A 23752-nucleotide genomic window follows, 5' to 3' on the forward strand; every position below is an offset into this window, starting at 1 on the left:
TGATTCCATTATACTTATAGGCAAACCACCAGCATTTCCATAGTTATAATTGACATGCTACGATTTCCAAAACCACAACGGTTTTGGAAATCACAGAGTTTCTGCTGTGTGTATTTTTCTGGAATTCACTAAAATTCCATCCACTATGCAGTGACTGTAAGGCCGGGGCCCCACGGGACATAAACGCCGTGATTTTCCCGCGGCGGAAACGTTGCGGGAAAAATCGCAGCATTTTACAGTGCAAGCAAAGGGGATGGGATTCATGCAAATCCCATGCCCACTTTGCGGAAAAAACGCAGTGCGGACACGCTGCGATTTGCAAAGCTGTTGCGGCTTTGCAAATCACAACATGTCAATTATATCTCCGGAAATGCTGGCGGCTTACCCGTAGATATAATGGGAAGAGAAAGTCCGCGGAGGAAAGCTCCATGAACTTTCTCTTCAAAGCGCTGCGGAAAGAACCGCAATGCGATCACGCAGCGGTTCTTTCAGCAGTGCTTTAGCGCTGCGATTACAGCCCGTGGGGCCTTAGCCTAAAACGCTATTTTTTTTTTCTGCAACGTTTCCTTCGCGGCCAAACCACAGCATTTACGCCATGTGGGGCCCTGGCTTAAAGGGGTATCCCAAAACTTAAATCTGTAGACAGTTACAAGTTAAATATGTATTTAAAGATAAATAAGTAAAAATATTGCAGTGTTTTAGGCTGAAGCCAGATGTGGAGTAAACGCTGTGGTTTAGCTGCGGAAGAAACACTGTGGCAAAAATTGCAGTGTTTTACAGATTCTAGCGAATCCAATCCACACACTGTAGAAAAATTCCTGCTGCGGAAATGCTGTGATTTCCAAAACTGTTTTTGAAAATAGGAGCATGTCAAGTATACCTACGGAAACACTGGTGGTTTCTATACAGGTATAACTGAAGCAGAAAGTCCACAGAGGAAAACTTTCCACTGTGGTTTCTGCCGCGGTTTTTCCTGCAGCGCTTTTTGGTTGCGGTCTGCTACACAGCTTTAAAGATTTTCTCTAATCACTGTGGTGACACTCTTGTCTTGATAGGTTGCCAATGAATACAATCATGAACGCACAAACTTTCTATTGTCTGGCCCTTGTTAGAAACCCCAATCTGATTTCCCAATTGTGTTTGGGTTATCTTCTTGTGTAAATAGTGTCTCTGCATGACAACCTGTCCACAATAAGGAAATCATGGCTGAGCTTAGAAGTCCCAGATCAAAGTGAGTTCCTGTATCCATGGCTGTATCCTTTGGCAACTGATGAAAACAAAAGACTGATAATACTAACATGTATCTTTGTACCAACTACTGAGGTCTCTCAATTTTTATAATACTAACATGATTATAGAGAAAATCTTTCTTTTTTAAAACTCTGCAAAATTTTTAGTTATTTATATTTGCGAAAATGTTTAACTTTTATTTGTCCATAGATTTATAAATGGTTATGTTAATGGGAAAATACCTTTGAGAAAAGCAATAACCTAGTAAACCATCCTAAGATATATATTCACAACCCCTATACCTCATAGTACTAGTGCACACAAAAGGAAAATTACTAGATACAACTGTTTGTCTAGCAAATCCTATCTTTTTATGATTTAAAGGGATTCTCTCATTAGAATCTCATTTTTAACTAAACCCACGCAGGAATAGCCTTAAGAAAGCCTTTAGATGTCTTCTCTGCGCCGCCGTTCCTTAGATATCTCAATTTCCGTCCATATGCTAATTTAGCATAATATGGACCAGTGCTGCGAGAAAACTATCCAGTGCTGCCTTCTTCTGTTTGCCGCCTCTGCCTTCTCTTTCCTGTTCAGCTACAGGAAAATGGCCGACTGCCCTGCTGCGCCTGTCTGTTGGCCAGTTTCCTGTGGCCGAATCATTACAGACATGCCCAGTCAGAGCTTTTTGAAGACGATGTGATGGGACAAGGAAGAAGAGGCACAGGCAGAGACCATGAAGAAGGTGGCACTGGATAGTTTTCTCGCAGCACAGGGGACGCCCGCAGTGCTTTTTGAGCGCTGGGGACCGTCCCCAGTGCTACGAGACAACTAATTAGCCTATGGACGAAAACCGGGATATCTAAGAAAAGGCGGTGTGGAGAAGACTTCAAGGTAGGGGAAGAATAGCCTTTCTTAAGGTTATTCCAATGTGGGTTTAGCTTAAAACAGGATTCTAATGATAGAATCCCTTTAACTAGAGGTAAAGTGAATATGTCATAAATCTAGAATGCCATTTATATTGTGATATTATAATGGAAAAATGATTAGCTATTATAACAAACCGCACATATGATGCCAATAATTATACTTGTCATTCCACTATGACATTTTTATGGCATAAAAGGATAATTTTTACAATTTTATATTATCCTCCCCACTTCTAAAGGGAATGGAAAGGTGTGGCCTCCCATGGCTACAGTGGGTGCAGAGGTAGCAGCTGTAATATCTGAAGTCCAAAGGTCCCTCTACATATAGACTAACTTGAACAAAATAGATGAGGGTTCCAATTTCAGCTTCAAATTTTGCCTGAGAATATTCTTCTTCTTATAATAATAATAATAATAATAATAATAATAATAATAATTAATAATAATAATAATAGTTATTATTATTATTATTATTATTATTATTATAATTATATTTTAGAACAGCATTATCTATTAAAGTCACAAAGAAAACTAAATAATTTTCCAAATATTTGCTAAATATTGGTGCTTGGTAAAGTGATTTAGCTTATCTTAGAAACTAGACTCTCAGATGTTTATTATAGCCCAGAACTGGCCACACATACCCACTAATATCTCTTTCATTTACAGATAAACACATTGGAAGGATTACACAGGAACTGAAAAACAGAGGATTTCACTTTACTGCAATTTACACAGGAAAGAAGCCATCCAAAGTAAATAAAAAGCTTATATCCAAGCCTCTGCAAATAGTACCCTGAAGCATATTGCTATATTTAAAATCAGACTAGATATGGTATTAGATATTCATATTTGCAAACATATTTGGATGGTACTTTGCAAATTCAATTTTCTTTTCAATGGCTTACCAGTTCTCCACTTTGGATCAGTTTAAACAATATTGCAGGCATTTTATACGATATATATATTTTTTTATTTCAAGAGATATTACAGATCAACATTTTTACATTTTCCAAGTAAGATGGCTTTAGCATGTCATTTCTGAAATGTCCAGAGCAGATAATAAGAACTTGATGAATGCCGTTGGTTGTCTACACATTAGAATATCATTCTTGCCAATATATGAAGCTAATAAATTGATGGTTTGAGATTTGTGAGAGGATGGGTTGATATATTATTCCTGCTCCAAATTACACTGGGACGTGTGACAGCTCAGTACAAATTATTCAACACCAGTCTGAGAGGAGTACACCTTTGATTTATAATAGCATCTGAAATGAGATTTTATGCAGGGAATCCCCCTAGTCACTATAGTATGTGAAAAGAGCCCTAAGATACCATTTGAGAATATTTACACAATGACATAAATATGTGCATAGTAATCCAGTATAGAGCTATATAGACAAGAGATTGAATAGTTGCCTAGAATTAAGTGTTGCTATAAATATAAAGCATATACATCTAAAAGTGGCCGTACCTTCAACAGATGTCAGCCAAACAGCTAGTTTAGTCGACAATTACCCTCCTGACCTGGCTGAGTGCGCTTATTTTAACTGAGAACAAAAAAATCAGCCATGTAGAATTCAGCAGGCCTGTTTCTCCTTTCCCCCAATCTTGTTTGCCAGTGTCAGACTGGGGTTCCAGGGCCCACCAGTGGGGGGCCTGCTGCACAGCAAATTGCAAATATTACTTGCCTCCCATTCCCAAGTCCCCAAATTAGCACTGACACACATATATTCAGTATTACGCTAGGTTCACACCTGCGTTCTTCTTTCCGTTCTGTGCTTTCCGTCTTCTGCATGCCAGAAGACGCAAAGCACAGACCGGGTCCGGCCGTGAGCGGCAGTGAGGGTTTTCGCTCTCCGCCGAGAAACCGGATTTTTTAATCCGGACACAGAGTACTGCATGTCCGACTCTGTGTCCGGATTATAAAACCCGGTTTCGCGGCGGAGAGCGCAAAACGCTCACCGCCGCTCACGGCCGGACAGCTTTCTCACCCATTCAAATGAATGGGTGAGAAAGTCTCCTGCAGGTTTCCGTCTCCTGCTCTGTTTTATGCAGGAAACGGAAACCTGCACAACGGAGAGGAGTACGCAGATGTGAACGAGCCCTTAATGTGCTGCCTAGTCCTCAACTTTGGACTATATCTGTCCTGTGGGCCCCTCAGCCAAATGACTCACTCTTGTCTTAGACTAGGGTCTCATCTCTGTAATGGGATCCCTTCAGTGACGGTAAGGACATGGGGCCCAGGAGGGAGGATTCTGCTCAACCTATCTGTTATCTTTGCTACTCAATGCATATACATCTATCTAAACTGAGTAGTTTGTTAAATAGTCTACCCAGTTTATTATATAGGAGCGAAGACTGTGTGAGATGCTGTACACTTTCTATCTGTAAATAGTATGTACTGTGCCATGCACCACTGTTGGGGGACTTGAGGTCCACTAGCCCGCCTAGGTCAGGGGCCCACTGGAGAACCTGTGAATCCTTTGGTAGGCCCCTTACCTGAGCTTCTTCATTGCTCTGTTAACAACATGTAGCATGTAGAGGTGTGAAGTTCTAATGTGATCCTGTCAGTCATGTGTGTGATGTAAATGATGTCGCAAATGTAAGGCTACAGTCAGGCTTTAGTGCACAGAGTGAAAATAGCAGGGTATTCTCCTTTATTTTCAAATATATAGACAGTGACATGAAAAATTAAATAAATCATCAACAATTCTTAAATATTTGCTTCTTATAAAAAAACCTGCTTTAAAAAATAGCCCATTTTTGGTAACAAATTCCCTTTAACTATAGGTTTCTTCCTCAAAAAAAAAAAATGGGATACCATAGCAACATTAAAAATGTCCCAAACAATGCAGCTCAGATATCAACCACATAGGGAAAGGAATTAAAATGGCAGCTCAGGATAAGATACCACGAATATCTATGATAAGGTGCCGGACCATAGACATGGTTTTGGGGTTAATTCACATGTGCATTGTACTACTCCATTTTGACATGCTAGCTTTGTCTTAAATTCAGTCAAAGCAGAAAAGTCAGTATGCATGCTGGGAGTTGTAGTTTCTCAATGGCTGAAGTGATGAAGGTTGGTGAACCCTTAAATGTCTTACTCTTAACATTGGAGGTTTGACTGCTGGGCCAAAACTGGGCCTTCTGACAATAGGGTTGCTCCATCCCAGGTTCCCAATGTAGAGTTGACTGGTTGACTTCAAATCTGAATTCTTTGATGAACAACAGACGTCCCTCTAATGCTTCTTATTCTTAGTTACTACTTTGTTTGGGCTGCTGCTATGCCCTGCTTTGGATATTCTGGGATTTGTAGTTCCACAGAGTTTAGCTTGCGTTTGGTCAGTTGTTGTACTGTGGGTTTATTTTGGCTGGTTTCTGGGTTAATTTCACAAAGGGACAGTTCAATATTGTTTTTCTTCTGTTCACTGTCATTTCATCCACAATCTGCTTGTATGCCATACATCTGTCATTGTCTCCATTGCTGAGTGATCTCCTTCTTCTGCTCCCCTCAGCATCTGGTTCCTCTAATCCTCCGGTGACTGATTTGTACTTCATTGATGTGGTTTGCATGGTTGTTATACCTGTAACTGAGTACCATAATCCACAATTAGGACATGGTAAAGGGAACTGCTGTAGGTGACGACGAATCTTACATTGTTGTGCACATTCACTCACTATTAAACACCATTAACCCATTCACACCTTAGCCATAACATTTAGAATTTTCTCTTCACAGAGCTGTGTGAGGGCTTATGTTTTGTGGCAAAACTGCACTTTGCTTAATATTTCATATGATGTATTAGGAAGCTGGCATAATTTTCAGAATGGGTGGAATCAGAAAGAAAAATGCATTTGTACCATTTTCTAATGGACTTTATTTTTTATAGCATTCACTGTGCAGCAAAAAATTCATGTTGCCTATATTCTTCAGGTCAGTATGATCATGGCAGTACTAAATTTGGCTAGTTTTTGTCTTGCTTTAATACCTTTAAAAAGAAAATCAAACATTGAAAATTTCAAAAAATTTAGAGTATTATACTATTATTATATTTTTATATAAATTATTTATTATAATTATTATTAGAGTATTATACTGTATTCTGAAACCCATAACTTTTTTTTTTTTTTTTTTTTATAAATTGGGGACTTGAAGGGTCAGAGAAGACTCTTATTGTAGGAATTGCCAGTGGATCTCTGCTGTGTAAAACTCAGTGGGCGCCATCTTACATCAGCTGTACAATGTATGGCGGATGTCAGGAAGAAGTTAAGCTCTATTGGAGATACAGAAAGTCAAGTGGTACCCTGATCTTGCCATAAATATTCATCTTAGTCAACTCAGCCACTTACTCTGAGCCTCACCATGATTTGGTTTGCTGAACTGTTTGATCATGATGGTCCTCAGCAACAGACTACAGGCTTTTCACTTTGTCAGCCGTAATTCTGTACCCATACGTAGGATAGCTTAGCTTGAAGAGCAATGATGTAGTATCTGAACCTAAAAAAAAAATTCCTAGTTATTTTGTCTACGACATCGGAAACTATGGAGAACTTTGCACTCTGTGAAAACAGTAATCAGAATCGGGTTTGGCTGCATTAGTCTGGTTCCAACCAGTCATCTAATGGGTAGTACGTGTTATAGATAGTTACCATTTCCAGTATTCTATAGGTAAATAACCGGAGTGGAACACTGACTACTTTTCTCCACCATTTTTATAATCATTAAACTCTTTTACAGTAGTAATACATTAGCACTGCTTCTCATATCAAGTTTACTAAGAAAACCTATAGTGGTGCTGTCTATCTAGGTTATCTCTAAATTCTTAGAAACACTTTTAAGGTTATATTAAGTTACTAATGGCTGATGTATTTATTAGTGAATACTTGATTTTTTGCAATTAGGTAGAAGTATTTTGGCATAAAAGTATAAACCTGCCACAGTATGAGTATGGCCTGGCGTCACTTTATTCCTTATGGCAGGCTGAGCAGAAATGAGCACATTTGTCTATATCTCCAGGTAGAATGTGATGTATCTGAAATGAAATCACAATCTATTTTCCATCATTACTTCACATGCCCCAGTACCTCAGCGAAGTAGAACATTCACAGTGTTGTATAACCGGCAAGGCAATGATAAAGCTTTTAGCTGTTTGGCAGTACCGTACATATACCCAGAAAATGCATTTTGCTTTAGAAATCATTGCCCAGACATAGTTAAGCATTTTTTTCTCTAGTTGTTAGCATACTTTTGCAGTGTTTCAACGTCCTAAAATGAATCCAAACTTCTAACATGATTTTCATATACTTTGTACTTTTATATGATGTTTTATCCTAATAGCAAACTATTACAAACTATGCGTAACAATTCTGATATTACCCAGAAATCTTAGGAAATGCATTTAGACAGTGGGTGTAAGTTGAGAAAGATTATGTATGCCTTCAGCACTATAGTTACCTAAGAGGGTTTAGAAACTTTAATGGAATATTTATATTTATACAAGGTGAATGATACAGACTATTGGAGGTGCCATCTTTAAAGGACATGAAACCTATGAGATATAGTTTATGTATCTTGTGCAGTTGAATATGATCCACAAGCAGCTATTTCAGGGTGACAAGATCCTCACTTATATTTTGTATCTATAGATGTTCTTTTATAAGGTGCAGGGGGTAAATTTATTGGAATTTGAAGCTTTTTTGTAGATATGACTGAACATAGTAAAGACTTCTTCTGGAAAAGATTGAAAACTCAGAGCTGACCTCACATAACAGTGACATATTGTACCTTGTTAGTTATCACTCTCATTGCTTCTATTCCTTCATACAGTCTTCTTACCACTGGTGCACTCTACTCTTACATAAGTGTAGTATTAAAGGATTATCTTATCTTATTATTAGTCACCTTGTCTTAGTGGTCTATGGAGATCAGCATGGCCTCCAAGTTCTCGATGAAGTGGCATTAGATGTTTCTATAACTTCATTTTTACATCATGTTTACTTTTTATACCAATGAACTGCAACCTTAGCCCTTCCAGTTCGCTTAGGTTGATCATCACGGCACTGGTTATTAGAACATCATTTCAAGATACCATTATTATTAGACCCTTAGGGTGCATTCACACTGAGTAAACGCTAGCTTATTCTGAACGTAAAACACGTTCAGAATAAGCGGCGTCTAAAGCAGCTCCGTTCATTTCTATGGGAGCGGGGATACGAGCGCTCCCCATAGAAATGAATGGGCTGCTTCTTTCACTCCGTGCAGTCCCATTGAAGTGAATGGGGAGTGCCGGCGTATACGGCAAGCTCTGCTCATGCCGGAGCGTACACGCCGGCACTCCCCATTCACTTCAATGGGACTGCACGGAGTGAAAGAAGCAGCCCATTCATTTCTATGGGGAGCGCTCGTATCCCCGCTCCCATAGAAATGAATGGAGCTGCTTTAGACGCCGCTTATTCTGAACGTGTTTTACGTTCAGAATAAGCTAGCGTTTACTCAGTGTGAATTCACCCTTAGAGTTGTCTTAGTATTCAGTATATTGGTGTCACAAGAGTTGCCTCAGACAGAATGAATGCTTACTGTTATTTACAAATTGCCAACCAATCTCCATTATCACTAATAATCCCTAATATCATGGTTTTGTTACCAGATTCTTCAATGTATCCTACTCTTGGTTTGTGCAGCATCTGTCAGTATAAAGAATGACTTGTGCCCTTACTGGCTCATTGTGCTAATCTCCTAAAGCCCTCCTTATAAGCATCTTCTCCAGCATGAATTCTTTCTTCAACAACTTTTAGGCTTCCCCATTATATTTAAGAATATGTGAATTTAGATCATCCTTTAAGAATCAGTATGTGATATGGTTTTTCCGCGCTCTCTGCATCTCCATGTGTTCTTCTTGTCTGTGGAGCTGCTATGCTGCATGTGACAATTTAGTTTAACAAGTTAATGGAGGAAATTCCTATAGTAAAGTAATAGCTGTCTTGGGTTTTTTATTAGCTAAATAGGCTAAAGGAAAGGCAACACATGACAGGGGTCATTGGAAAATCTCTTTCACCTACCATTACGAGACAAAATAAAACAAGCCACAAGACAAAACTATGTTGACGTAATCTGTGCCCAGTGCTAGAGGAGAGGAGTTAGGTGATACCATTTACCTTCTTAACATTTCACCGTCTAGCATTTCGCCCACTTCTTAGTGTAGTAATGCAGTAGGCATGACGCAGGAAACTCATCATGAAAGACAATACTTTCGTATTACAAAATACAAATAGGACAGATTTTTAAAAGGTACTGATACCTGATATATATATATATACATATATATATATATATATATATATATATATATATATATATATTGTAGATATAGATAGCTGTGGACAGATATATATAGATGTAGATATACTGTATATATATATATATATATATATATATATATATATATATATATATAATGATACATGTGGGGTGCACCATTCTAGTGTCACATTTTGCATCGTCTTGATAGTATCATGTTTGTCTAAGTCACCTGTGATGGATGTCTTGTTTTTATACAGTAAGTAATGGGGTCCAGTATACAGATATTTTTCCCTCTAGTGTCAGAACATTGTTTGATCTACGTACCATTCCCATTATGTTGGTAACCAACAGCACCTTAATGCAAATGTAAGCATAAACAGATTGCTAAGTAAGGGCTAGTTCACACGGAGGTAACGGGTGCGCATTCTGGCAGGTATACACGAGTCAGAATGTGAGCGCTCAAAACATAATCACATTCATTTCAATGGGTCGTTACAAGCGTATAACACGCATAATTTTGCGCGCGTAATTTTGCACCTGTAACGACCCATTGAAATGAATGTGATTCTGTTTTGAGCGCTCACATTCTGACGTGTATACGTGCCAGAATGCGCGCCCGTTAACTCCGTGTGAACTGGCTGTAAAAGTTTGCTCTTTTTATGTTGGCATTTCTCTTTTTATGTTATTTCAGTAAATCAGTTGGAACCATGTTGCTGTATGCTAATACTTGAGTCAGGGTGTAGTGTATAGTGACAGAATTATTCTTTATATCTGCATCAGAGCCTCTTCATACGACAATGTACATTGGTTGTGTGCTGCGTAAGAGCCATGAAAAAGTAGAGCATGACCTATTTTTCTTTGATATAACTATTGGGGTGGTATCATTGACCAAATTCATCCATAGAGGTGAATGGGTTTATGGGAAAAATGGGGGCTGCATGGATCTTGCACTGTAAATGCCTGAGTTTTAGCTCAGTCATGTGAATACAGTGTTAGTCTAGTATTTATATACAAAGGATAAATCTGGTATATACAAAATCTATTGTACAATATACAAAATCTTTATTATCTTTATTTGACTGATCAGAAAGTTTCATGGTCTGGCAGTTCCAGGTAAATGAGCATTGCACTGTTAAAGCCAAGGATAGTACATCCCACTTCATTGCACATGTGTATAAGTCACAGCTTACCTTTAATATTAATGCATCAGCAACATACCAATGTACCAGAAACATTGTGATAAATACCTTATACTTCAAACATATTGTACTAAGTAATACTGCTGCATACACAAAACTCTGTGATGACACATATAGCGTGCCTCTCTTTGTAATCATTAGAATAGTAGTTGTGTTGTAAGAATTAGTTAAAGTTCTATCCACATTGGTTTTATAATTTCTTAAGCTTTTTGCTTCGTACAGGTCTTTTGAGGTACTCCGTCAGCACAAAGCCATTGTTTCACATTTGCCAAAATGCCGTGTTGGAAGTTAGTGTTCAATGTCTGTGACCTCATGTGCCACTAAGATTGTGGTTATTCTGTGATAGATGGACTGGTATAGTGTAAGACAGGTGAAATGGTGACTAGCAAGAATTAACCTTGAATTAACTCATGAAATTCAGTTACAATATTACCTTTTCCAGGTTATTCAAGTACATAAGCTGGAGAAATGTATTCACTTTTATTCCATATAGCATAAATATTACCTATTACATGTAAACCTTCTACCATCTACCCTTTCCATGACATTTTACTTACGCCAACTATAAGTGCCTCATAGCATTTTGGTGCTCCCTTTCCCCTATACCCAGGACACATACCCCACTAGAAACCGTAAGCAAAGTGGGTAGAAGGGAAAAAATTATACTGATGATAGAAATATGATCCCCAACACGTGTTTTGTCCAGCCTCCCCTGAGGGTCTAACCTACCAATCTTACATGAAAGCGTATATATGTGGTAACAGCCAATCAAATGTAAACAGAGCAGCTAAAATTAATAATTAGACCTCACACACCCCTTAGCCATATGTGCTTAAGGCCTAGTTCACATCTGCGTTGGTAATCTATTCGGGAGAGTCCGCATGGGGAACACACTCCAGTGACGCCTCTATCTTCGGCTGGATCCTCCCCTTCTTTTGCCGTTTTCTTTGAAAAAAAAAAAGCTCAAAAATAGTTGTAATATTTTATACTACATAATATGTATTGAATATCTAAAAATGTTGAAATGAAAAAAAAAAGTTGTTGTTCACATCAATGTTACGACAAATTAGTAAAATGACAAAATAATAAACATTTAAAGTGGAAAAAAAGATTTACTGTAGCTCTGAAAATGTCAATTTTAGTGTGACACTGAAAATTTTACTTTAGCATAACCAACAATTTAACATATTTTCCGCGAGCGAAGCCACAGGTATTCTACTAGTAAATAAATAAATTTGACAAAAAAGCGTCAGACTTCTATCAATAAATATGCCCCACTGAGCTCAGAATTGCTACTGCAAATATAGTTTTGTTTTATACATAGGTGAGATGTTGTCAGTGAGTATATGATTTGTCCGCCTGATGGGAAATGTTTGTTCTTTGTTTCATATCATAGGTTGTTAAGAGTTTTGACATGGTTTATAAAAATGGAAGAGAGCTTCTAGCAACTGATACTGCAATGGCTTCTACTCCATTGAATGTGACAAATGCGTCGGACGTCACTTGTATCTTGATTTATGCTCAGAAGTTTTTACTCACAGCTAACAAGACCAAGCCATTTGATCTGACAAATGCCACATTTGAGCTCTTCTCAGTAAACACCAGTTTGTCCGAATGCTCTGATACCAACACCACGTAAGTATCTATGTGTGCTAAATAACATTGCATTTTAAACTAGCTATAAATGCCACAAGTGTATATGTATTTTGCTATGATACTAGAAGAGAATGCTAATTTTGAAACTATTTTGCTTTTTTTTTTTTTGTATATTAGAAATACGACTCTACATGAATTCTACCAGCTTGAGGTCTTTATTAGAGATGAGCGAACAGTGTTCTATCGAACACATGTTCGATCGGATATCAGGGTGTTCGCCATGTTCGAATCGAATCGAACACCGCGTGGTAAAGTGCGCCAAAATTCGATTCCCCTCCCACCTTCCCTGGCGCCTTTTTTGCACCAATAACAGCGCAGGGGAGGTGGGACAGGAACTACGACACCGGGGGCATTGAAAAAAATTGGAAAAAGTCATTGGCTGCCGAAATCAGGTGACCTCCATTTTAGACGAATAGTGGATTTCAAATCCGGGTCATATGAGAATGTGAACTTTGTGACTATGAGACAGGGATAGCTGTACAGGCAGGGATAGCTAGGGATAACCTTTATTTAGGGGGGAATGTTATTAAAAATAACTTTTTGGGGCTCTATCGGGTGTGTAATTGTGATTTTTGTGAGATAAACTTTTTCCCATAGGGATGCATTGGCCAGCGCTGATTGGCCGAATTCCGTACTCTGGCCAATCAGTGCTGGCCAATGCATTCTATTAGCTTGATGAAGCAGAGTGTGCACAAGGGTTCAAGCGCACCCTCGGCTCTGATGTAGCAGAGCTGAGGCTGCACAAGGGTTCAAGCGCACCCTCGGCTCTGATGTAGGAGAGCCGAGGGTGCGCTTGAACCCTTGTGCACACTCTGCTTCATCAAGCTAATAGAATGCATTGGCCAGCGCTGATTGGCCAATGCATTCTATTAGCCCGATGAAGTAGAGCTGAATGTGTGTGCTAAGCACACACATTCAGCTCTACTTCATCGGGCTAATAGAATGCATTGGCCAGCGCTGATTGGCCAGAGTACGGAATTCGGCCAATCAGCGCTGGCTCTGCTGGAGGAGGCGGAGTCTAAGATCGCTCCACACCAGTCTCCATTCAGGTCCGACCTTAGACTCCGCCTCCTCCAGCAGAGCCAGCGCTGATTGGCCGAATTCCGTACTCTGGCCAATCAGCACTGGCTAATGCATTGTATTGGCGTGATGAAGCAGTGCTGAATGTGTGTGCTTAGCACACACATTCAGCTCTACTTCATCGGGCTAATAGAATGCATTGGCCAGCGCTGATTGGCCAGAGTACGGACTTCGGCCAATCAGCGCTGGCTCTGCTGGAGGAGGCGGAGTCTAAGATCGCTCCACACCAGTCTCCATTCAGGTCCGACCTTAGACTCCGCCTCCTCCAGCAGAGCCAGCGCTGATTGGCCGAATTCCGTACTCTGGCCAATCAGCACTGGCTAATGCATTGTATTGGCGTGATGAAGCAGTGCTGAATGTGTGTGCTTAACACACACATTCAGCTCTACTTCATCGGGCTAATAGAATGCATTGGCCAATCAGCGCTGGCCAATGCATTCTATTAGCGTGAACTGAGTTTGCACAGGGGTTCTAGTGCACCCTCGGCTCTGCTACATCAGATTGCTACATCTGATGTAGCAGTGCCGAGTGTGCATCAGATGTGTAGTTGAGCAAAACTGACTCAGCACTGCTAAGTCTCTGCATTCGCATAGGAATGCATTGGCCAGCCTTCGGCCAATCAGCGCTGGCTCTGCCGGAGGAGGCGGAGTCTAAGGTCGGACCTGAATGGAGACTGGTGTGGAGCGATCTTAGACTCCGCCTCCTCCAGCAGAGCCAGCGCTGATTGGTCGAGTTCCGTACTCTGGCCAATGCATTTCTATAGGGAAAAGTTAGCTTGCGAAAATCGCAAACTGACAGGGATTTCCATGAAATAAAGTGACTTTTATGCCCCCAGACATGCTTCCCCTGCTGTCCCAGTGTCATTCCAGGGTGTTGGTATCATTTCCTGGGGTGTCATAGTGGACTTGGTGACCCTCCAGACACGGATTTGGGTTTCCCCCTTAACGAGTTTATGTTCCCCATAGACTATAATGGGGTTCGAAACCCATTCGAACACTCGAACAGTGAGCGGCTGTTCGAATCGAATTTCGAACCTCGAACATTTTAGTGTTCGCTCATCTCTAGTCTTTATGTTTACTGACCTGCTTCCCAAGGTCTTGCAGCAAGTAGTAATGTAGGACACTGTTCATAAAATGCGACGGTACCTTATGACTACACAGAATAAGTTAATACCCCCATTACTACTGTGCTCTGTGATTTTATGTCAACTTCCATTTATCCTCCAAGACTTGTCAGAGTTTAGTAGAGGACAAATAAATATATATAACAATATACAAACTGAAGTCGCACTCTAGGCATTTTCTGATCTAAAGGCTGCGGACATAACAATTCATCCCAATGGCAACTTTCTGAATTTAAGCATAATGAAAAAAAAAGTGAAAATGTACCAAAAAGGTCAAAACCATCATGTCAATGTACTTATCTTACTGCTTTGTTTCTTGTTCTGTATACTTCTTTTACCACATTCAGCATAACTTGTGAACTTCCTTTGTAGAATAAATTTATATTTGTTATTTTAGATTGTCATTGGTGTATTCATTTCCTGGGAATCCAGTCAGCAGCATTGAAGTAAGGTAAGGCAAAATCTGAATTGTAAAGGAAAATTTCTTCCTTCCCAGTAGTCTGACCAGTTCAATGTTGTAGTCTTTGCTCATTCCACTTGCTGTACTCGATTTAACAGCAGAAGTATCATATTAATAAAAGTAATAAGCATCTATTTAGGCTATATTCAGATGTGGTGGATTTGGTGTAGATGTTAATACAATAAAATATATTGACTTTTCTAAAGCCTGTTCACACATACAAGACAATGTAATGGATTTGAATGTCTAGTCTGTCGTGGATTTCACCTTTTAAAATGCAGAATTTACAGTCACGGTGTAGTGGATGGGATTCTAGTGAATCCCATCTGTACAGTGTAGTAAAATATGCACAACGGACACACAATTTCCAAAACTGTCACTTTTCTGGAAATCACAGCATGTCAATTATACCAACAAAAGTGCCGGCAGTTTTCCCATCGGTATAATTGAAGCAGAAAGTCTTTGAAAAGTGCTGCAGGAAAACCTGCGATAAGTTTTCACAGAAAGTTCACAGAGGCTTCTTCTGTGGACTTTCTGCTTCCATTAAAGAGGACCTTTCATCAGGTTGGGCACAGGCAGTTCTATACAGTATACTGCTGGAAAGCACTGCTCACAGTGCTCGTCCATAGATGAGTATTATCAGGAGGGGAAGGGGCATTCCTCTCCAGTCTTAGAGCACAGCGCGATAGGCGCTGCTGGGTAGAAGGGCGTCCCTGGCTAAGTGTCAGAAACGCCCTTCTGACTGTAAAGCGCTACGGTACCAGGACCGATAGCGCTTTACCCAGGTCACAGATCGGGAAAACCGACAGTGCGCTGAATTTAGCGCACTGTCAGCTTTCCAGCAGTATATAGAACTGCCTGTGCCCAATCTGATGAAAGGTCCTCTTTAAACCTATAGTGAAACCGCCGGCGTTTCTGTAGGTATAATTGACATACTGCAGTATGTCCAGTGCACATATTTTACCACACAGTGACTATAAAACACTACGGTTTGCCTTTGGCGTTTGCACAACGTGGGGACCCAGCCTTAAGATTCTTTTCAATAGGCAGAACAGTGCAGCAGATTCATTTGTTCATTCACATGACCTTCCACTACAAGCAAACAGCATGGACAATAAAGGGGATGTCCAAGATATTTTTTAAAAAGTAACAGATGTGATAGAAAAACAAAACAAACATACATAACTACCCTGTTCAATCCCCTACCACTCCAGGGCTACCACTCTGGTCTTTGCTTACTCCTAATCCAGCAATGATGTCTTGTCATACCTCTGTGGTTGAAGTTACCTTCAGTATCTGCATGCTAAATTGGCACATGAGATCCCAGTGCCTGGCACGTTTCCAACACGTACTGTGAGCGGGTAATTCTTTCTGTCAACTCTCCTTTAGCAACACTCTCAGGACAACATAAGACCAGGGGTGTGCAGGATGGCCGTGGCTTGGACATCAAGAGACAAAACCTGTCTCTTTGGGTTGTCAGTACTATCAAAATAGAAAAAAACAGACCAATGGGATCCCCTTTTGTGGGACAAAGAAGGGACCAAAAAAACTGCGCTTGACCTTCTATATTATAAAAAGCTTTATTGAGAACAGATATTGAAACACACGACGCTTATTCAAGCATTTCGGGGTTGCCGCCCTTTTTCAAGTGATATACAATATGGAACACAACTGGACCCTTGTTTCTCTCTTAAAATGGAACCATGAAGTGAACCATCCCACTAACAGAGATCACTACCAAAGCAGGCTGTAACCCTCAGCTTCAGTCGTGTTCCATATTGTGTATCACTTGAAAAAGGGACGTTTCTGCTGACTATATTTTATCAGCTCATCAGAGGAACAGCCTAGATACAAAACTAGAAGGTCTAGAATAAATTTATAGCAGAGTGTAGCGCAGTCACGAGCATTTAGTCTGTTCACCTGGTTGGTCATAGTTCCATTCTGTCCCATACCACCAATCATGAACGTGGTTTTATGGATTTCTAATGTGATACTTTTAGCGGTATTAATAAAAGTTATTTTTAGTGTACACTAAATCCCACTACATTTTTCTTTGTAACCCCATCAATCAGCTGTATGACAAGGTTGCAACATTCCAGCTGTGGCCCCACATAGCGTGAACGCTGCAATTTTACTGAGGTGGAAATGCTATGGCAAAAAGCGCTGTTTTTTACAGTGCCCGCAAAGTGGATGGGATTCTGACTAATCCCATCCACTCATTGCAGACAGACATCCGCAGCGGACTTGCTGGCGTTTCCATATAGGTATAATTGTAGCAGAAAGTCTGCAAACTTGTGAAAGGTGCTGCAGGAAAACTGCAATATGTTTCCGCCACATTTTTTCTCGCTGAGCTTTTTGGCCGTGGCTAGCTACATAGGGCCTTAGCTTTATACCCAACTTACCGATAACTTTTTCCCATATATCCTACTTACATATTCATTTTCTTTCATGTTTAGATTGTATATGACTAATATGTTCTATGCTGGCTCTGCAAGAAACTGGTTCAAATTAGAATCTGTGATGATAATTCCCAATCAAGATATGTTTCGGAATGCTACATTTAGGACCACGTATGCCTCAACACCTGCAGAGTACTCCTACCATTGCCAACAAATAGGGACAAGCTCTTCGTATGGTGAGACACTAGTTCCTACCAATGATGAAGCAAAATCCTGGGATATAGATATTTTTGAATTTCAGGTGAGAATCCCTAATTTTCAATCTCAACTAATACACTATGAACATGAATTTTTACCATGGCAACTAAAGCATAATATGAACATGCATTTTTACCAACATACTGTAATAAATCTTATCTGTAGTAAACGTGTCATTCAACTATGAACTTTTTACCTTGATGTTCATCATGACAATGCATTTCTTCCTGTATATGCCCATTAATCAATGTTTATTGTTTGGACGGAACAATAAACTGTGAACATTCCTGTAGATAATATCTTGTTATATACACGGATATTATGTTGTATTTATCTCAGGATTAGCCTGACTCCATAGAGATGCTGTCTAGACCAGTTTTAAAGGAAATCTATATTTGGCAAAAACATTTTTTTTAAATAAATACCTTGTATTGTAGTCGTTATAAAGGCTAATCCAGCCGTACCTTCATTTTTAAGATGCATCTTTTAGACTTAGAATGAACATGGGAAGAATATGCAAATCTGTCTCCCAAGATGTAAACAGGGAGACAGTGCCTCTGTTATGCTATTTGGTTATTTGGTTATAATCTTGCATTATGCAGTGAAGACTTCTGGGAAGTCGGGCATGTTGTTCAGGGTGCTTGCTATAGAGGGCAGCATAACAGAGGCACTGTCTCCCTGTTTACCACCATATTCTTCCCATGTTCCCTTGCAGTGGAGCAACTATGGCTGTATAAGTCTCCACACACCTGAGAAGGTGGTCTCTCCCTAAGGATAGACGTTATCCCCATAACTTAGAATGAACTCACTTTTCTTCTTTATCTGCACCTCCACAGACAGCACAGGGGCGTATACTTTACCCACAGAGCACATCCGCGTCATTGTTGGTATCCCATCTAGCCACTGTTATGTGCTCTTCTCATAGTGGAGCCTTCCTCCAATCTTCATTCTAGTGTTGTCAGTAGCATTCTACCGCCGCTCAGACCACCTCCTTGCTTGAAATCCCATGCATGTGCAGTCTGCTCTTGTACTTCTGACCTGTGGCTAAAGTATTTGCCCCCTGTGCTCAGTGAAGAGGCTGCAGATAAAAAAGAAGAAAAATGAGTTTATTCAAAATCTACAAGATGCATCTTAAAAATGAAGGCGCTGCTGGAAAAGCCTTTATAAAAGCTACAATGCATGTTGTTTATTTAAAAAATAACTTTTGCCAATGATAGATTCCCTTTAAGACGAAGATCATATCTGTAGTGAGGCGTAGCTATAGGGGGTGCAGTGGTAGCAGTCGTTACCAAGCCCTGCACCCTGAGGGGCCCAAAAAGTCCTTTTGCTAAATAAAATATGCCACTATTCTAAATGGGACAAGATAAGTATGGGTCTTAATACTGATTGTCATTGGGGCCTAGATGCTTCAGGTTATGCCTGTGGCTCTGTATGTAACTGTACTCACAGATCGCAGCTCTGCCCAAATGGAGCTGAGATAAAAGCAGGTCAGTGACAAGAACTGAGGAAAATAAACAGTAGGTAACTATCACCTGTAAGTATTAAGTTGAATATCATTTTTGAGCTACTGACTGGAGAGTCTTTTTAAACTTAAAGGGGATTTCCAGTTTAAATAATTGGTGACGTATCCTCAGGATAGGTTATCAATTAAGCATTGTCCAATACCTGGGCCCACAGCTCTTCAGCTGTTTCACTAAAGAGACTGAAAACAGGAGGGAGTCACACTAGAGCCCAGGAGTGGTGAGTAACACTGTTTTTTGTGTTTGCTCACCTCTTCTGACCACAAACAGCTAAAAAGTGAGCACTTGTGTGAACACGCCACAGTGAAGAGGGAGTTCACAACACTGCACCAGATTATCAAGCAAGTTAGCACTGATGCACATAAAATAAAACTTAACATTTTTTAATACATATTAAAATATATATGGGCTCCAACATTTAAAAAAAAACATAATAAATTGACAGCTGTGGAGATATTGTGTAATAAATTGGTCAATAACTACAATGCAAGATATGGAAAGGTCTTACCAAAATCTGACAATGGAAGCAGATAAATGAAGGCTCATATCCAGGAGAGACAATGGTCCCTATACTTCCCCTTTTCCTCTGACCCTCAATCCCATATAATAACTCCCACCCTGACAAGGACAATACCAAAATGAACCTTAATTTAACCCTAGTTGTCCCTAGTCTCTACCCACCTTCTTTGAGCCACCGTTCATTGTATTCTGGGTTCTGATAAGACCCCACAGTATAATAGCTATATATATTTGGTCCAAAATGGAACCTGCCATGTGAACCTCACAAGATTTATCTCATTGGGGTCGCCCAACGAATACTCTTGCCACGTGCCGCAGCCTTACTTACTGATCCCCACACCTGATCACGGCTGCCTCTACTTCTCATTCTGCCCTCCAGGGGTCCTCATGCATCCCATATCATGTTGCTGCCAGGCACTTAGATATAACAATATATATAGTTTCACATAATACAGCCTCACTGTACTCAAAAAAAATAGCACTACAAGCTTCTAGACTTGTAACAACCATCATGCCTATCGTGCTATCAGTAAAATCAATAGTGTCCATTTACTAGTAGCAACTATTGTATATTTGTCTCTAAAACTAATGCCAGACATGAGAACCATATAAATATGCCTTCCATATACAGCCCATGTAATTTATCATTTGAAGCAGCAAAATAAATTGCAAAGTTTAGAGCAAAAAGACAAAATGAAAACATAGTTTTAAGAAAACATCTAAAATGAAATATTTTATTACAACACCTAACACTTGACCTTGTATAAGCTTAGATATCACAACACCCAAAGCATTAATATCATTTGTTCTCACAATAAAATAATTATGTGGGCTGTACAAAATGTACTCGAAACACATTTTTGTCCCGGATTAGTGTAAGTTAATATGCTTACATTCATATTTTTCCAGTCTACTGATTTCACTTAGTAATAATACAATATATCCTCTGTTTTATATAAAGTTAATAAATCTTAAAGAAGTTTGCTCATGAATTCGACTTATCCCCTATTCAAAGCATAAGGGATCATTTGCTGGGATCCCCGCCAATCCTTGCAAAGACGAGTGCCTCATCCATTCATTTTTATGTGATTTCAGGAGATAGCTGAGCACTGCACTACATCTATCTCTGGCACTCCCATAATTAATAATAGAGGGGTAGCTGAGGTGCATCCATGTGACTGCTGCTATATTCAGATGGGGGAGCAAAGCACCCATGTTCTCTTAATTGTAGGGGTCTGACCCCGTGGATAGGGAAGAAGTTGAATTTGTAGGAAATTATTTTTATTTATTATATAGCAAAAATTTCTGCAACTAACCACAGTGGTGCAGAAGAATCCATCAACCTATGTTTCTCCATGTTGTGAGTTGTCATACACGCCATAAACACACACCATGCTTTACTGTCTATACAGACAAACATGAAGGAAGTGTATCTATCAAATATGGCTGCCTCTAGAAAAAGGTTTTAAATATAAAAAATTATTAAATGGCGACAACATAAAAAACACAAACTTTTTTCTACAAACACCCAATTAATTAAATCAGAATTTAATACATGAGACATTCACTGTAACAGTTAATACAAGGTGGCAAGCAAACAATGCGTCCTATTTCATAGTATATGTCAGTACTATTGAAGGAGTACATACATTTTACTGATTACTAGGTCTCCAACCACTGGGACCTCCAACTATTATGAGAACAAGGGCCCCTGAGCCTCCTGTGTGAATGGAGCAGCTTGTACCTCTATGTGACTGATGGAGAAAGCACTCATTCCTATGATTTCTGGGGGTTCCAGATGTTGGATTCCCAATGATAAGACATTTATCATTTTTCTTTTGGCTTGGTGATACACTTTTTTGTGAAGTGACCTCTTTAACGTTGATACCAGCTTTAATGATGGCAGGGTTACTATGCAAGCCTGTATCTGGAGTACAGACAGAACTTCTTTTCGCTGTTAGGATTTTTGCGCTACTTTTCACCCCTCTTACAAAGTTATGTGCATTGTGCAAATGTCACCTAATTCTGATGGAAATGTATTATAAATATATTACACCGCAGGTAAGAACAGAGTAGAATGCAAATACATTAATAAATGTGCTCTTCAGTATTCAAGAAGTAAATCAGAAACTTACATTGGTTACATATCTGTTTTAATGCTAATTACATAATTAGAATATATTGACCTTTTGTAACCTACAAACTATCCTACAGCATGATAATACATATTGAACATATTTACATATATTGCAGATTCAAGGATTCAACATCATGAACAATCGTTTCTCCTATGCAAGTGACTGCACATCTTTCTTCACCCCTGCGATCTGGATGGGACTGGTGTCCTGTGTTATCCTCTTGTGGATTCTGTCATATGGAATTTTCATGATTATGCAGCTAACAACAAATGATAAATTTGATGACCCTAAAAGCCAACCACTGTCTGTCCCTCAAGGAGAATAGGATTCTATGCTAGTGTTATTTAAATAAAGGAATTCCGCTTAGTAATTTATTTCTACAACAAAGTGGCTAATTATTAATTGAGAAGACAATTATGAGTCTAACAAGCTCGATTGAAAATTCTTGTACAAGTATAATTAATAAATATTATAGAAACAATTATTTTCTGATTTCTTTATATATTCTTATAAAATGTATACTTAAAGAGACTCCCTTCTACTTGATGATAACAGAGACTGTTGGTATATAATAGGCACTAGGAAAGCTGTTAGGGTAAGGACACACATTCAGGTTTTTGATGCAGTTTTTGAAGCCAAAACCAGGAGTAAATTGAAAAAGAGTACTACCTGTCCTCTACCCGTTCCTTTCCTTTATGATCTACATCTGGTTTTGGCTTCAAACACGGATTGTTTTTTTTTAAAAAAGGAACATAATTCATATACAACAGTTTCCTATTTCCCATCCTTATGTATAAATTCAATCAATCCAGTGACTCTGCTATCTTTATTACATTCACAGTTCTATGCATTGAAGGTAATTTATGCAATTAATTGCATTCTGTTGTTGTGAGATTGTTAATTGGAAACATAAGTAGGTTATGTAACAGTTGCGTAAGTGTTTGCTAACTAAAGCCAGCATATAAAGTCATGTATAGAAGCTATGCAAATCAAGTAAGTCTCATATGAACATACACTGTAAATCTATTAAAATGTGTGATTTTCTACATTTGTAACCCATATCACAAATACGATATTTTATATGTATTCGTGTATGATATTCGTATAACAGTTAAATAAGAAGGATATCACGTGGGCTAGAAAATAAAACAAAGCAAAAAAGATGTTTTGGCTTATGGTAGCATTTAGGCTGCTTAAATATTGCCTATCTATTTTTTAAAAAAAAATATGAAAAGGCCATAAACTACTGCTTTCCACTACCCACAGCTTTATCTCACACTTCAACGAGAAGTGACAACACTTCATTGGCTTACTTTCAGTCTTACTGTGAGTAACCCAGGTCACATAGCTAAAGCAGGGACTCTTATATGTTTTTAAGAGTCCCTGCACTAGCGGATTCTGGTGCATGGGAGCTTTGAGATGAGACACAATCCTGTCCCCTGCTGCAGAATAAAAACTGAAGTTTTTTTTGTCTTTTAGGTTATTCTGGATCATTTGGATTATGTTGGAATCATTGGACTCATTGATCAAAGTTTCTTTTCAATTTTTTATTTCAATAAAATGGTCAAATTGCTGTGTGTGTTACTTTATTACCATCTTAGTAATGGACACAGTCAATCAAACAGTGGCCATTACTAAGTTGGGGTTTAGTATTACCCAGTGAAAGAGTTAACACTAACCCCCCGCTTCGAAGAATTTTCCAAAAAGATTTGATTCGATCCAAATTTATATGCAGCAAATAGTGTAAAAAAACAGCTATTTCCTGGCTGCAGAGAGCCTATATAGTGATATAGAACACTGTGTCTTGAAGTAACACACAAAGGGAGTCTGCTGTGATAGTGAAACAATACAGTGTGACATGCACATGACAGGCATCATTTCACTTATTTGGCCCACTTATGGGGCCAAAACTGACCAACTAACTTAAGTGTGAAT

At 39.2% G+C, this 23752-nt stretch overlaps 1 protein-coding gene across 1 annotated transcript in view; it reads left to right on the forward strand.

Annotated features, from left to right (window-relative positions):
• LOC142203487 (V-type proton ATPase subunit S1-like) overlaps positions 1–22165 on the forward strand; it is a 64237-nt gene extending 42072 nt beyond the window's left edge. Inside the window, exons 6-10 of the mRNA XM_075274273.1 lie at positions 2826–2911; positions 12061–12299; positions 14921–14974; positions 17440–17683; positions 21933–22165. Coding sequence (XP_075130374.1) covers positions 2826–2911; positions 12061–12299; positions 14921–14974; positions 17440–17683; positions 21933–22142 — 833 coding nt within the window. The 3' untranslated portion in view covers positions 22143–22165. The remainder of the gene's footprint in view (positions 1–2825; positions 2912–12060; positions 12300–14920; positions 14975–17439; positions 17684–21932) is intronic.
• Positions 22166–23752: the final 1587 nt, after the last annotated feature.

Source organism: Leptodactylus fuscus, chromosome 5, assembly GCF_031893055.1.
Source record: "Leptodactylus fuscus isolate aLepFus1 chromosome 5, aLepFus1.hap2, whole genome shotgun sequence".
Lineage (NCBI taxonomy): Eukaryota > Metazoa > Chordata > Amphibia > Anura > Leptodactylidae > Leptodactylus > Leptodactylus fuscus.